This window comes from Equus przewalskii, chromosome 22, assembly GCF_037783145.1.
Source record: "Equus przewalskii isolate Varuska chromosome 22, EquPr2, whole genome shotgun sequence".
NCBI classification, from domain to species: domain Eukaryota; kingdom Metazoa; phylum Chordata; class Mammalia; order Perissodactyla; family Equidae; genus Equus; species Equus przewalskii.
In genome coordinates, this window is record NC_091852.1 from 22,773,388 (window position 1) to 22,789,703 (window position 16,316).

The 16,316-nt window shown below is 45.3% G+C and overlaps 1 protein-coding gene across 1 annotated transcript; it reads left to right on the top strand.

Moving 5' to 3' along the window:
• Window positions 1–308: 308 nt before the first annotated feature.
• On the top strand, window positions 309–11,846 carry KCNV2 (potassium voltage-gated channel modifier subfamily V member 2). Its single transcript, XM_008543793.2, has 2 exons — window positions 309–2,129; window positions 10,979–11,846. The coding sequence occupies exons 1-2, from the start codon at window positions 729–731 to the stop codon at window positions 11,258–11,260; spliced, it is 1,683 nt and encodes a 560-aa protein (XP_008542015.2). The 5' UTR covers window positions 309–728; the 3' UTR covers window positions 11,261–11,846.
• The last annotated feature ends 4,470 nt before the right edge of the window (window positions 11,847–16,316 follow it).

A 16,316-nucleotide genomic window follows, 5' to 3' on the forward strand; every position in this document is an offset into this window, starting at 1 on the left:
AGAAACTGAGACTGACTTAAAGATCAGACGGGACTCAGAGCAGTGCCGCCAAGGAGAATACATATGAAAAAAAAAGTGTGACCACGTGAACGGATGGGAAGGCGATCATTTGACATCTCATATAACTTAAACAAAGAGGTATGCTGAGAGGAAAACTGACTTGTCATGAAGTCCGCTTTAAGCCTTCTGTTGCTATTTCTGTCCCTGTTAATGATGGGTTTACCTAGGGCAGAAGCTGCAGTTTCAACAGTTAACGGTCAAGACACAGGCATCCATACTCTATAGCTAACAGTTGATTTCATCTCAGCACAGTACACCAAGCACTTTCTAAAGGCAGGGTTGGCCAATGCTTTTATTAGCAATAATCTCTGCCACTTTGGGATTATCTACAGATTGGAGGCCACATAATCATCCTCTACGTCACAGATGGTGGGCAGGAGGGGTGGGAGGACAGACTAAGAGGCTCTAAATCCCTCCTTAACACTTGCTTCTTCCCTATCAGCAAGATTAGAGCAGTCGACCGCCGTCTGCGTGTGTTCAGTCCCGGAAGGCTGGGCTGGGCTGCCCCGGGCCCAAGGAGGGGCAGCTCTGAGGACAATGCCCAGACCTTAGGTCTGCTGGTCCAGACCGGTCTCTCTAAGACGTGATCCATCCTCCTAAGGTCGGTAAGCAGGCTAGGCACCCTACAACAGCCAGGAAGGACAAGCAGGGGTCCACTTCCCGCAGCCATGCTGAAACAGAGCGAGAGGAGGCGGTCTTGGAGCTACAAGCCCTGGAATACTACGGAGAGCGAGGACGCATCCCAGGCAGGGGGCAGCCAACACCGCAGGAGCATCTGCTCCGTGGGAGGCCGTTCCGGCTCCCAGGCCAGCATCCCAGCCTGGACCGAGGGCAACTACAACTACTACATCGAGGAGGACGAGGATGGGGAAGAGGAGGATGAGTTGAAGGACGACCTGCCCGAGGCGGACCAGCAGCCAGAGGCGGCCACCACCGCCCAGTCCGAAGGCTGCCAGGACTCTCCGGCCGTGTCGTCCACGCTGAAAGTGAACGTAGGTGGCCTCAGCTACCGCCTGGACTACATTGAGCTGGCCTGCTACCCCAAGACGCGCCTGGGCCGCCTGGCCACCTCCACCAGCCGCAGCCGCCAGCTGGCCCTGTGTGATGACTACGAGGCGCAGACAGACGAGTACTTCTTCGACCACGACCCAGCCGTGTTCCAGCTCGTTTACAACTTCTACTTGTCAGGCGTGCTAATGGTGCGCGACGAGCTGTGCCCGCGCAGCTTCCTGGAGGAGCTGGGCTACTGGGGCGTGCGACTCAAGTACACGCCGCGCTGCTGCCGCATCTGCTTCGAGGAGCGGCGCGACGAGCTCAGCGAGCAGCTCAAGATCCAGCGCGAGCTGCGCGCCCAGGCGCAGGCTGAGGAGGCCGAGGAGCTCTTCCGAGACATGCGCTTCTACGGACCGCAGCGGCGCTGCCTCTGGAACCTTCTGGAGAAGCCCTTCTCGTCAGTGGCCGCCAAGGTCATCGGGGTGGCCTCCAGCCTCTTCGTGCTTGTCTCCGTCGTAGCGCTGGCGCTCAACACGGTGGAGGAGATGCATCAACACACGGAGCACGGAGCGGGCGGCAGCGACCCGAGGCCCATCCTGGAGCACGTGGAGATGCTGTGCATCGCCTTCTTCACGCTGGAGTTCCTGCTGCGCCTCGCCTCCACGCCCGACCTGCGGCGCTTTGCGCGCAGCGCCCTCAACCTGGTGGACCTCGTGGCCATCCTGCCGCTCTACCTGCAGCTGCTGCTTGAGTGCTTCACCAGCGAAGACCAACAGCACGGCAAGGGCTCACCTCTGGAGCACGACCTGGAGACCGTGGGCCGCGTGGGCAAGGTGGGCCAGGTCCTGCGCATCATGCGCCTCATGCGCATCCTCCGTATCCTCAAGCTAGCGCGCCACTCCACCGGGCTGCGCGCCTTCGGCTTCACGCTGCGCCAGTGCTACCAGCAGGTGGGCTGCCTGCTGCTCTTCATCACCATGGGCATCTTCGCCTTCTCCGCGGCTGCCTACTCCGTGGAGCACGACATGCCCGGCACCAACTTCACCAGCATCCCCCACGCCTGGTGGTGGGCAGCGGTAAGTAACACGGCCCTTGGGCTTTCCCAAGGCCTAGCAGAAGCTAGTCCCACATTTCCTTGATTATCAGCCACCTGTCTTTGTCCCCTGATTTACAGAGGTGGGTGTTATAGGGGTGGAAAGATATAGACGCTATAGTCCAGTAAGGAACTTAACTTGACTTAGTCCTAGGAATCTCCAAATCTAGATTTAGTTTTAAAACAGACAGATTTTATGGAGGATTCATTGTTGACGTATGTGAGAAGCTTCATAATCATTCTTATTTGCCACTTGTTGAACATCTGTTGTCCTAAGTAGTTTATAAAGTTTATCTTATTTCAGCATCCCAACCCTGTGAGGTGTTTATGATTGCCATTTTGTTTAAAAAAGAGGACACATTGGAAGTGGCTTCAAGTTTTGAAGGAAACTAGAGACTTATTCAGAGGAGGAAGTGAGACTCCACTGAACCATGTCAACCCTAACTGAAATCCCTCTGGTTGTAGCTAAATCTGGACACAGAAGGAAGCATCTGAAATTGAAACTTGCGCCACGTCACTAAAATTCTTTCAGGACCAGGCATTATTGCCCCGTTTTACAGCTAGAGGAATTGAGGTGTAGAGAGAGTTTGAGTGTAGACACACAGCTCAAGGCAGCAGAGCGAGGATGAGACCCAAGGCTGTCCAACTCAGAAATCCACCCCCTCCACACCCCAGCACTGCCTCTTTCAAGTTGTAGTCTTCTGCATGTCTTGCCTAATTTGTACAGTGTAGTATTTATTTTTGCCATTGTTTTCTTTGGTACTCGCCTTTTGATAATTTATGCCATTTATTTCAATATCTGTATTTCTGGTATACTAGACTAAATCCCTGGAAAATCCCTGAATCCCTGGAAATGCCGACTGGGTCCTCTCGGGTCAATAAGTTGACATATGTGCACAGGAAAGAACTGCATGTATGGATTCTTAATTTTTTTAAGTACATTATTTGTAATGCCTTTAAAGACATTAATATAAGCAGTTCTTCCCACTTCAGAAAGTAGGTATTTTCGACATTAATATTCGGTATGTCAGAACCCACAGTCTGGTGTGAACCTCTGAGATGTACCAACCCGGGGTTGCTCACATTGTACAGTAGTGGGATGGAAGATTTAGATTTAGGTTCTAGTCCCAGATCTGCTAATAAGTTGAGTGTGACCCTAAATAATGAACTGTGAAAGTTCACTCCCTCAGTACCTGTCCTCAGTTTCCTTGTCTCTCAAAGGGGAGGATGCAGAGCTCTTCAGTTCAATGTGTTTTCCTTCCCTGAAAAGCAGAGAGCTCATATGTACAACAGGATTTGTGAGCTTTCTCCAGTGATGGGATGACATTAGGCCCTTTCGAAGGAGCTAGCCAAATGCCGCTCCTCTGATCATATTCCAAATGATGAAAGGTCATCCCCATAGCAGATAAACCACGTGTACAGATGGAGCTGATGGAGGATGATTTGTCCCCCAGCAAATGACATTTACTTTGGAGGTGAGTAAAGCAGGAAGGGAAAAGAGCAAATCCGCATGCTTATGATATGATATCCAGTTTTAGAGAGTCGTTTCCATTCACCCAGATATCTTCGAAGGCTGACATATATAGGCTGGACCTAGTGGAATCTTTGAGACTATAGTTTTAACCCACAAAACTTTGTCTACCTTTTGTATATTAATATAAAGCTTTTGATAATAATTCTGTTGCCAATAATGGATTTTTCTTTTAAAAAATTTCCTGAAGTGAATGCCTATTGATCCCTTTTAATTTCTTGATCTGTTTAATGCAAATGACATTTGAAACTTTCAAATTATCCTCTTTTTATGTTAACTAAAATTATTTTACTCAAGATCAGTGTTTTCCATAAACTTTACAATAAAAATTGAATCACTATTCAGTTTTTATCTATAACAAATTTTACCAATTCTTGCTTTTACCAATGTGAGGTTTCTGTTGTGGCCATTAGCTCTACCGGGCACCCTTTCACAGACCCAAATTTGCACATTTCGGCCTTACCGTTTACAAACCCTAACCTTTTATAATGGCCTTCGTCCATTTTATTCTCTGAGAATTATTTATACTAGTAAAACTCATTATTAGATAAAAGACTGATAACTTGTATTTGTTTCTAAACTAACCTATGAAAACAATAGGAGCAATTCCCCTTGCACATTCCAGGACTGCTCTATTCCCCAGGACTGACGTGTTATTAACCCCGTTCTTCTCCATACTTCTGATGACGCTGCATATTGTTTACTAAGGGTCCGTATTCTCAGTGGAGCAAAGAGAAAAGAACATGTCAAAATGATGCAAGCAAAATGTCTTGCTTCCTTATGTAGATGCAAAGTAAAAAGATGCAAAATATTAGGACCAATTCTTCATGTAACCCACAAAAGTCCATCTCATTCATTCATGGAGCAAGAATTTTTAAGCACCTCCAGTAAAGCCAAGTAGTATTGTAAACACTAGGGATTCCGGGTGATGGGAAAAGAAGGTGAAGTTCTTTCCCTCATGGAGTTTATATTCTAGAGGAGAAAGATAATAAATAATTTCAGATCTTGGTGGGTCTTGTATAAGATAACAGGATAGTGACTTGGGTGGTGGAATCTACCTTTAATGGGAGAGTCAGAGAAGCCCTCTTGGAGAAGTTGACATTGAGCTAAAATTTGAATGATGAGAAGAAACTTATCTAAATAGGATGAAACAGACATGAGAATCTGAGAAGTAGAATCCTCAAAGTAACTGATCCAGTGGTTTCCAAGCATTTTACTGATCAATACACCACATAATTTAAAATTTTTTGAGCACACACCCATGATAAATACGTGTTTAGTTATTCATAAATTATGTTATTTATTGCTATAATAATGATGTATCACAAACAACCCTAAAACTCAATGGCTTAATTGTCAAGCATTTATTTAGCTCATGAGTTTGCAAGTCTGCAATTTAGGCTAGTTTCAACTAGAACGTTCTTCCCATTTGGGCTGGTGTCAGTCACTCACATGTCTGATGGTCAGCTGATTGATAGCTAGGATGAAGGGGAGACTAGACCACATGTCCTCCAGCAGGCATGAATCCATGGCCAAGGCAAAGGGCAAGTGAGAGAGTACAAGTCCAATCATGCAAGCACTGTAGAAGCTTCTGTTCCTGTCATTTGTTCAACCCGTTGGCCAAAGCAAGTCACAAGAGCAAAGTCACAGTCAAAGGGCAGAGTGGGTTGGCCCACTCATGGTAGGAAAGCACTGCAAAGTTGTGTGGCAAAGAGCTAGGATAGAGGAAGCTGTAAAGAATGGGTCCAGTAATACGGTCATTCTACTGCAGTAAGATATTGCTGCTCAAATATACTATACACATCAGAAAACATACCCCCACACATTGCAAATTAAAGATGAGGGAAAGAAAAATATGATTGCTATGTTCTTGCACCACCCCTGTGCTGTCTCCCTTGGGATATATTCACCCACATTAGAGACACATTCTCTAATCTTTTCTTCCATGTGTTTTTAGTACTTTCAGACAATTCCAAAATCTGACTTGCTTTTAATAATCTTCCGTCTCTCTATGCCAAGATCCTGCAGCCTTCCTCTGTCATTCAACTCAGGGTTTTAGGAGGAATACAGTAATATTCATTATTGTGAATTCTCTTCCAGCTGCAAAACAAATCCCTTGTGGACGCTCATGTCTGCACGTGCTCCTGTGTTAGGATAGCAGATAGTCCTGTCCTACTCGTCTGTCAGATAGAGGTCATTTGTAAGCACTAATAGGAAACATATGTAAAATACTAGCCTGTAGGACATCTGCAATAAATAGAGGCTACCATATCTGACAAGTTGATAGTCTTTATCACATGGAAGCAATAACCTTTGCTTCCAGATTCATTTTTGGGAAAATAGAAGTGATTCCTTCTCTACTGGGAAAAAGAGAGAGTCTGTCTAACATACAAAAGGGTCAGCTGTTCTATCTTGGGAGACCTTCCGAGTGTCCAGATCAACAGGCCCACGCCTGGAGCAGCTCCAGGCGTGTTGGGCTCTCCAGTTGCCTGGGTGTGGGAAATGCACGGCACAACTCAACAGGAACAATTAGCTCTGTGATGAAGCTGTAATCATTGGCCTCCGGTATGGCTATGTTTTTAAGTAGAAAAGGACAATTAAACTGTTCAATAGACTATTTCTTTCTGGGCCTTCTAGAGCAAGTTAAAGCTGTAGAAATCAAACAGGAAACTGTGTCATGAACTCATTCCTTCAAAAACTCTACAAAAAGAAAATTTATCATCAGATAATTGTGCCCAGAGACCATGTTCCTATCTTGATATGTTTACCTAAAGTATGTTATTATTTCCTTGCAAATAGGTGGGACTTACAAATTCACTGAGATTTATTTTACTTTATTTTTGTTGATTGCTTGCTTGCTTTGATAAGACCCATTTGGAAGGTGAATCAGTCAGATTACAGTCAGGAAAACAGAAAAAAAAAAGATAGATATTTTAAACAAAAGGAATTTGATAAGGGAGATAGATATATAGGTGTTAGAAGGCTGGAGGAACAAAAAGGCAAACTGAAATAACCCAAAGATTGGTTACTGTAAGAAAGAGATGTCGGCCCTAGAATTGGGGGAACAAACAGAAGATAGAGTTACCAGAATCTAGGAGGACAGAGATGGAATTCCTGTTTAGCTGTTGCAGGGCCCCCTAAGATGACACTATGAGGTTGGTGTCATGATGCCTGAGCCATCACTGTCTGCTGTTTTTGGAGGATGATGACAGAAACCAGAAGGGGGAAGAGAGACTCTTATCTCTCATCCCACATTCCAGTCTCCGAACAGTGTCTCTCATTGGCAGAACATAACCAGAAGACAGCAGGCAAGGGAATCTGGGAATTGTAGTTTGCAGACTCCCAGCAGCAGAATTACAGCACAGAGTACAGAAGAGTGTCAGGCTTAGACTGAGAGACGCTGGGTAAATGTCTGGCATAGAAGGCATTAAAGTTCTCCTAGCTGCTTCAGAAACAGCACAGGAGCCATAAGTGGGGCAAAGGCTATTAGGCTTCTTTTTTTTTTTTTTTTAATCACTTTTGATCTTGTGCACTCCTGATTTGGAGTGGTCCCATTTTATCTCTTTAAACTATGCTTCTCCTGTTGGCCAGTATGACCTGAGGGGGACATGACTGAACTGTAGAGGGCAGGGAGTTGTGCCAAGTAAGCTGAGGATGCAGAGGGCATCGTCATTATTGCATACCTTTCTGTGGACAAATTAATAGACCCCAAACTTGTCTTAGCTTTTGCACACCTCCTTATTGTACAATTTATGTGCATGTCAGAACTTTAATATACCTGGTTGTTCTCTTCAAGGTGGTCACCCATGACCTCATTCTAACAGTGCTTCCACTGATCAAAACATTCTTCGAATTCCACTGAGGAATTATCTTCAGAGCCTGTGACATGTCCATTTGCCTCTTTGTAATGGTGCTCAATCTTTCCCTTTTTGAGGATGGATTCAATATTTTAACTCAAGACCCTTGAGTTTAAGATTGGCACCCAGAGGTAACCCTCAAGGTAAATAAGACTACTTGTTTGAAGGTCATGCCTCTGAATCCTCTGTGCAGATTATAATCCCAAAGAGGAATTCCTAAAATATTTGTGGCAACAGCAGCATGGATAGGCTAAGTATAGCCTTTGAAGCTAAATCCTTTAAAGGACAACATGAGTGAGGTATGCAATACTGTTAGCCAGAAAACATTAGTCTTTACCACCTCAAGTTCTTTGGGAACACTAGAAGGGGTGTTAATTATTTTTAAAACTCAGTTTTATTCCCTGGGATCATAATTCCTAGATGTATGGATTACTGGGTGCCAAGATTTAATCTCTGCCTAGTTCATTATCAAGGAAACAAACATTCCTTGTTGAAGGAGAAATTCAAGTATAGTCATTCTAAAGTTTCAGAGAAGAACTGGATCCTTGTCCTCCTTGTAATGTCTAGCAGGCCAGCATTTGCTGATTAATGGGTGAGCTGCTGAGGGGAAGGTCACATTCTGGCTTTTGGGACCCAAAGGCTAGGGAAAATATGTAAGTTTTCAACGGAATGGTAAGTTTCCAGTTTACAGAGTGGCTGAACCAGCCAGTTTTTTCAGGATATTAAGATGGATTGTAGAAATATTGGTCACATTTCCAAACCCAACTCCTACTAATTTGAGAACTCACTGTGAAGTCACGTCGGCCACTCTGGGGCCTTCGATCTTTAATGCGCATCCAGGGAGAAAAGATTTGGCCTGTAGAACGTGGAGAAAAAGTACCCTAAAGTCAAGGAATCCTGAGTTCCTCTGGGAGCCAAGGACCAAGAACCAGATCACTAGTTGAGTCAAATTATCCACAATGCAGACAATGCATAAATTAGCTATGCATTTTGAACAGATTCTTCAGGACCAGTCATACAGAGCCTCTGAGCAGCAGAGATCTTTTCTCTAAAAATAGAGATCCAAGATAAACAAAAATCTTTAGATCATATTATGGACATCAAATATTTCATCTTCCTTAAGCCAATTCTCTCTGCTGTTGACTTTTCACTCAAAGTTCAACCCAAAAAAATGAAGTTGGGGTTGGGAGTGAAGCAAAGCCAGTGTGGGGATTGAGCAGAAGTTTAAAATCAGTGCTTTGTCTCAGTTATTTTCCTTCCTCTGTATCCTCCCAGCCTCCCCCCCCCCCCCAATCTTGCACCTTTGAGGGGCTGGTTTACCTCAAAGCCTCTGCTGGCCTTAAATGGATGCTTCCTGTTCTGAAAGTACCCCTTCAAGTCATTCACCCCTATATCCAACCCCCTTTAGGCCTCCTCCAGGGAAAGTAGACTGACTAAACAGTCCCACAGAGGTGTGAGTGATGGTGTTAGTGACGTATGAAAACTGTTGTTCACTTCACACACCTGGACAAAGTCTGACTCATGTTCTTTTCCTTTTGGTGTGGCCAGTGACAAGAAACACATGAAGGCAAGCATACTTTGAGATTAACCCACAGTCCCACTTTATCACTGCCTCTCATCACCCTTTGGTCCACAAGGTAGGAAAAGGAGATTCTCTAATGGAGCTAGAGTGCATCCCGCTCAATCTCCCTCACACAGCATTCAGCAGGAGCCAGGGAGGAGCCTGTTCCCATGGCCTGTTGGTCTCATAAGTAGAGGAACTAACATTATCGTTCACACACCCTGGGCCAGGCACTCCTGCAATTCCCAAAACAACCCTATGAGGTAGGTACTATTATTCTCCCTGCATTTCAAAAGTAGAAATGGAAACAGAAAGAAGTTAGGTGACTGGCCCAAGTCACACAGCTGGGAAGTCGATTCAGACCCACAGAGCCTAGAGCCATTCCTGTTTCCTTCACCTCGTCTACACCATCCTGCCTCTCTTAGATGCTTGCTTGTGTTCCTCCACCTTGTTGGGGCAGCCCATCCGTCAGCAGGTCTCTCACCGGAGATGGAGCAGGGAGAGGTGGTGCATCACCCACCCCAAAGAGGAGGTGCAAGCTTTCTTTTTATGGGCTGGATGGAGCTGTGGTTCTTATCAGCCCCACCGGACTTGCCCAGCTGGCCCACTTCTCCATTTCATTTTAATTAACCAGTCATCCTTATTTGAAGTTCAGACTAACCCCTACATCATCAAAACAAGGTTTAAATTTCTAAGCTATAGGCCTTCTTGGTATGGGCCAACAGAATGACTTTGTACCTTTTACGACCGCCTGCTGGAAGGTTGTGGCAACAACAATGCAAATCAATGAAGTGAACAGTGCCCCCTGGATTTGTACAACGCACCATTTTTTCAACTGTGATCAACTGCCCTGCCTAAAAGACTTCTAGTAATTTCACCAACAGTCTGGGGACCAAAGGGAGTCTTAGTACATGAGCCGTAAAATACAGGCCCTGGGAGGTTTTCCCGGTTTTCTCTGGCTACACTGACTGATAACTAGCCCCAAGGGTATCTGCATTTTAAAACAGAAGCTTGTTAACCTAAATAAATCTCTAATTAGTGGAATTTAAAGCAGTGTGACAAGAGTGATGGGAAGAATTTCACGCAAGGTGAACATATTTTTTGGTCAGTGATGTCTTACAAAAATCCCTTCGCAAAATAATGAGAGTGTGTTCCTCCAGGTGTTCAGTTAAAGCACCTTTGCATACACTCTCATTTGAACTAGTAACAACCCTGAGAATTATTACAATCGTCTTCATTTTAAAGAAGAGAGAAGGACAATAGAGGAAGTTAATGCCTTTTGTGTGCCTGATACTGTGTTAAGCATTTTATATTCATTTTCTTAGTTAGTCTTCACGAGAATTCTGAGAGTTAAGTACTATGCTCCCGTTTTAGATGGAGGAACCAAGGCTTAGAGACTGAATGTTTTGCCCAAGGTCACTCAGCAGGGAAAAGGCAGAGTCAGCTCTGGCTGGTTCTAAGCTCTTTCCAGTACACATATCATGTAGGCAAACCCAGGGACCCCCATCCTAAAGGTGCCCAGCAGAGGAGAGACAAAGACCTACATTTATGGAGCCCATTTGACACCAAGAACTTTACACATGTTATCTTATATGCTCTTCATATTTAAAAAAGGTATTATCTTCCTTGTATTGTATATAAGAAAATTTGTAAGTGATAGGATTTAAACCCAAGTCTTTCAGCTTCAAAGCTTGTGTTCTTTCCATGACACAGGTCCTGCAGGCAGACTTTCTGGAACCTCCAAAAGGTGGCTCCATGGTGAGCTGTTACATGACCCACGTGCACCTTCAAGGAGACAGAAGACACTTCCCTGCTTGGTTCTCTCCCTTTCTTCTCCTCCCTCATGATGCTAACAGTTCCATCCTGCTTTCCTTCCTCAACAGGTGAGCATCTCCACTGTGGGCTATGGAGACATGTACCCAGAGACCCACCTAGGCAGGCTTTTTGCCTTCCTCTGCATTGCTTTTGGGATCATCCTCAACGGGATGCCCATTTCCATCCTCTACAACAAGTTCTCCGATTACTACAGCAAGCTCAAGGCTTATGAGTACACCGCCATCCGAAAGGAAAGGGGAAAGGTGGACTTCGTGCAGAGAGCCAGAAAGAAGATGGCTGAGTGTTTGGCTGGAAGCAACCCCCAGCCCACCTCAAGGCGAGAGAATTAATTTCCTAAGATGCGTGGCTGGTAGATCCCGTGAACTTCAAGGCTCCATTTCTCCTTCTTTTTTTTTATTATTAAGATTGGCAGTGAAAGGACACACGAAGCAGACATACACAAAGGGCATTCGGTTCACAAAGTTCTAACTCTAAAAATGTTCGTTTTGGCCCAAACTCCCACTGCCTTGTGCTGCTCTTTAACTGTTTTGTGTGAGAGTCTTGACCTCCTCAATGACCTTGATAGTGAAAACTCCTTGAGAGGAGCAACATCTTAGATTTCTCTTGTAGCTTCTCATGGCTTCTCAATCAATATTTTTGGACTTGAGTTGACTTGAGAAGAATTTCCTTACATTTTAAAGGAAAAAAAGTCCTTGATTTTCCAGAGAGAGGGAGCGTGGCAGCAGGAGCGGTATGAGCTTTGGAGTTGGACCAGCCTTGGTCAGAAGCCCAGGTCTACCAGCTGTAGGATTTGGGGCAAGTTAATTTATCTATTTCTTCAACTATTAAATGTAGGTAATAAGACCTACCTTGTAATATGAGCATGGCAATTGGAGATAATATTTATAAATTCTCAATAAATGGTAGCTAATAAAATGGTTTGAGTGTTGGCTAGTAGATTCTGTAGACAGGTGGTTCTCAACCCTAGGAGATTTTGTCATCCCTCCTCGCCCACCCTGGGGCCCATTTGGCAGGGTCTGGAGAGGTTTTTGATTGTCAGCATTTTGAGGGAGGATGAGAGGGGTGACTGGCATCTGGTAGGTAGAGGCCTACAGCTAAACATGCACAGGACAGCCCCATAACAAAGAAGTATATGACCCAAACTGTCAGTAAAGCCAAAACTGAGAAACCCTGGCATAGATTTAATATGGGAGCCCCAAGACTTGACCTGTGAAACATGCCAAAGTGAGCCACTTCTCCCTCCTTTGATGGGAGCCCCCGCATGTCCTCACCCCTCAGGGCCTCCTTTCCCACGTCTTTCCATGAAAAAAATAAACCAAAAAGCCCTGCCTTTTGGACAACTGTTCTGGGCTGACCACTGAGCAAAGGGAATTGAGTCGACGTGGCCTCCACTCTCGGCTCCTTCTGTTTCTGGGTCAGAAAACCAGTTCCCACAGGACGTTGGTCCTTTCTCTCCCTGCCCCCCTTTTCCTCAGAATTCCTCCCTCCCTCCATAGGACTACTGGAAATTGAGGTCCTGAAGTTAAAGGCTCATTTGAACTGAGCAAATGGAGATTGCTCCAGTTCCAAGGGTTTTTGCCATGCTCACCATCAAATTTGTCTCAGGTGTGACTGGACCTACACTTGTGTTGTAAAAATGAGTGATTGTTTTGTGCGTTCTTACACGACAGCCCAGTGGGTTGTATTTTATAACTTCATTTAATCCTTAATGCATCCCTAAATAAGGTATTATATTCCTTTTTGTTTTAGGAAGAAACAGAGGCTCAGAGAGGTTAAGTAATTCAGCCAAGTTGACACAATCAATAAATGGTGGGCTTCAAGCCCAGGTCTGTCTGATCCCCAAGGCTCTTGCCTACTAAAAGATTTTCTGTTGTTTATCTGTGATTCACATTTAACCGGGCATCCTGTATTTTCATTTGCTGAATCCGGCAACCCTATACTATTGCTTTGGAGAGACAAGTGTTCCTCATATGGATGGAAACAACCCGCAAGTCCTAAAACCCTACTCAAATAGCAGGACCCTCAGCCAAGGGGAGCTTCTCTCCCCTCTTGCCAAATAAAAGAGGGAAGAATTTGCAGTCAGGCTCCTGGCCAGAAACAATCATGAAGACAGAGTTATAACACGCAGGAGGTCTGGAGCACTGCTTAGAGAACCAGCTGACCTGCTCAGTGCAGCAGCAGCCCCTTCCGGTCCACCTCCAGCCTTCCGACTCCTTCTAAGATCTCCAGGGGAGAGGTCTGTTGATGAAGTACATCTGCTGGGGCTGTGAAGGCACAGGGAATAGAAGGGGCCAGTGTCTATCACCCCTCTCTCTGCTGAATGCCCAGAGAGAATGACCCAGATCTGCCCAGCAGTAGAGACTCCTGAGAGAGAGGTGTGGGGACTGGTGGGCGGAAGGATGGGGTCTTGGTGAGGAAGATGAACTCTTCCAGGTCCCTGGTAGGGGATCTGGTAAATGGCAGTGGCCTCTTCCTCCCAATCTCACTGACCACATCTGCTCAGACACTGTGCTCTGCCTCCCAAGAGCATGAGAATGACAGACAGACAAAAGTTAAAACAAAAAGAACTAACGTTCCAGGAGCCCCTCTGTGGACCAGGCACAGAACCAACATAATTTCATTTAATCCTTCAAACGCCCTCTGAAGTAGGTTTCAAGGTAGTCACTTACAGAGCCTTAGCCACATGGAACTGGACGTGGTCTTTGGACCTGCATTTGAAACCAGGCTCTGCCATTTACTATGAGGTTGAACCATCAAACACAGCTGAATATTAGCAGTTTCGTATGGTATTACCCAATAGTTGTATAGTCACTTAATTTCTCTGAGCCTCAGTTTCTGCATTGTTAAAATGGAGATAATAATAGTGTCTTCCTCAGGGTTGTGGTAGTAATTAAATGACATAATGTATTATAAAACCTTAGCACACTGTTTGACTCATATTAAGGACTAAATGAATGTGGGCTGCAATTATCGTCATCATTAGTAATTTGCTGGCTGCACAGGAAAACCAGACAAGCCCAGATATTCACTTGTCATCAAGGAGAGAATTCTGTGGGTGAAGACAGTTGTTGAATGCTGTTGCCGGCCCCCTAGCCCATCCAGGGCCATGCATGAGGATCTAAACCCGTCTGTCCAATAGAACTCTCTATAATGATGGAAACATTATGCAGTAACACAATATAGCTATGTGTGACTACTGAGCACCTGAAATGCGAGTAGTGTGATTCAGGAACTAAATTTTTTTATTTTATTTAATTTTAATTTCATTTAAAATTTAAATGGTCACGTGGCTTCAGGCTGCCATACTGGGCAATGCAGTTGTAAGCCTTTCTTCTGTCCTTACGGAGGCATCTGCTCCAAGATTAGGAAGGGTATTTGGCTTTTTGTGGGGAAGTGGCTCTGAGAAAAGAAGAAGAAAACCTGACAGTGTCATGTCTCTGTCTCCCCCATGCCCCCCGTGTGTCGTCTGTGTGTCTGTCCCTGTCCCGTGTCGTGTCCATTCCCCACCCTCCCAACCCCCCCTCCCCTGGTTCTGGCCTGGAAGCTGGGATAGGTTTCCAGGATAACACAGACAGCCTTGGAAGCAGAGGTTGTCAATTCGACTGGTGGGATAGAATGGTCTCCTTTCTTAAAGAAGATAAAATCTTCCAAAGCCAGCACAACAACAACAAAGGGCTCTAAAAGGACCATCTCCATCATTTAAGTGGGTCCCAACTTTTACCCTGAGGGACTTTGGGGCTCCCTCACTTGTGCCAGTTCAAGGCCATATACCATCTACATAAACTTCTAACCCAAAATGGACCAAAACACTTCCCTTATTTTACCTCCATTTCAAGGATGTAAGCAGACAGGTTCACGAGAAACCTTTCTTAAAATAGAGGGAAAACATTAGATTATCACCTAAAACAAAACACCACATGTTCCCAAAGATTCTAAGTCCAGGAAAATAGGTTTAAGTTTTGCTGAGCTTCAAATTCCCTTCTCCCACGCTGATGCCCTGGCCCCCAAAAACAAGGTGAATGTGCTTCTCTCACCACAGTGCTCCCCCTTCCCTCCTCATTCACCTGTGATGTGGCCTCTTTAAACTCATGTGAATTCTATGTGTATTCTGTATCCAGTATCTATTCCTGTGTGCTGGGCCTTCTCCATGTGTCCTTCCAGAGCCATTATTCACACTTCTCTGCCCTGCTGCCTCGTCCAAAGGCTCTGTCTTTCATGTCTCTACCACCCAGGCTCCCTTGCCCTCTGGCAGGGTATCAGCGGGTGAGAGGAGAGAACATCCCTGTGTCTACTCCCCCCCTCTCCCTGTGTGACAGTAGTCTGGGTAGCACAGCGGCTGAGTTCCTACAGCCATGGCTCCGTTTGGCCATAGCACACACAGGTCCTGGTAACACCTTTCCCTCCTGTGTCCCTTTTAGCCTGTGAATGGTAATGGCCTCGCTGTTGCTAGTCGCTGCAGATCACGCCATCCCTTGTTGTTCCCTTGATCCTGACCACACCTCTGTAATCTTTATTAAAATCTCTTTGCATAAACCCTTTGAGTGTGCTATCTATTTCCCATTGGGATCCTGATTAGTATATCATGTCTACCTTAAGAAAAATGTATTGCTTGTATTCCTCAAATCACCACCAAAAGTATGAGGCATGTTTATCTGAAGATGCATGCCTCCCCAACATATCACCCAGACTGAGAAACCCAGCCTTTGGATTTGTAGACCAAGAGGCATATCCAGCTCACAGATGTGTGCTTGGTAGGGCAGTAATGACTGGCACCCTTAAGTGCCAATAAATGATTCATCTTTCCTGTCAAAGGCCTCCAGCTCTGCTCTCCTTCGGAGCAGTTTTCAATGACTCAGTCTGTTGGGTTCCCTTCCCCAGCCCAATCCCACACGTACTAATGGATTTTCATGACGACATGGTGGAACAATATGCATAAAATAAGTTGGAATACATGCACCTAGGAACTGAAGTTTTGGTGCCCTCTGAGGACATCAAGAAATCATCTTGGCCAGGCTCCTACCTTCACTCAGGTAAGGTTTTATTAACCTTGTTTTATAAGTGATATAACTGAAACCCAGAGAGGTTAAAAAAAAATGCCCAGAGATGGCAAACATCTGTTTCCCAGGCTGCCACCGCTTTCCTCTGCCCAGAGCAGACGTTCTTAATCAGTCACATGACTCTTTCCCATCTGAGAGCCTTCTCATCACAGTTCTCCAGCAACCAAGGCACATCTGTCAGAGTTGACGCGCAAGACCTGTTTGCCATCCTGGCATGTGCTCAGACTTTAAAAATTAGGAAGTGGGACTAGAAATCAGTCTCGGTAGCCTCTTAATGCACTGTTCTTTTTGACAGATATCCATGTAAATCCAGAAAACCTGTGCACCC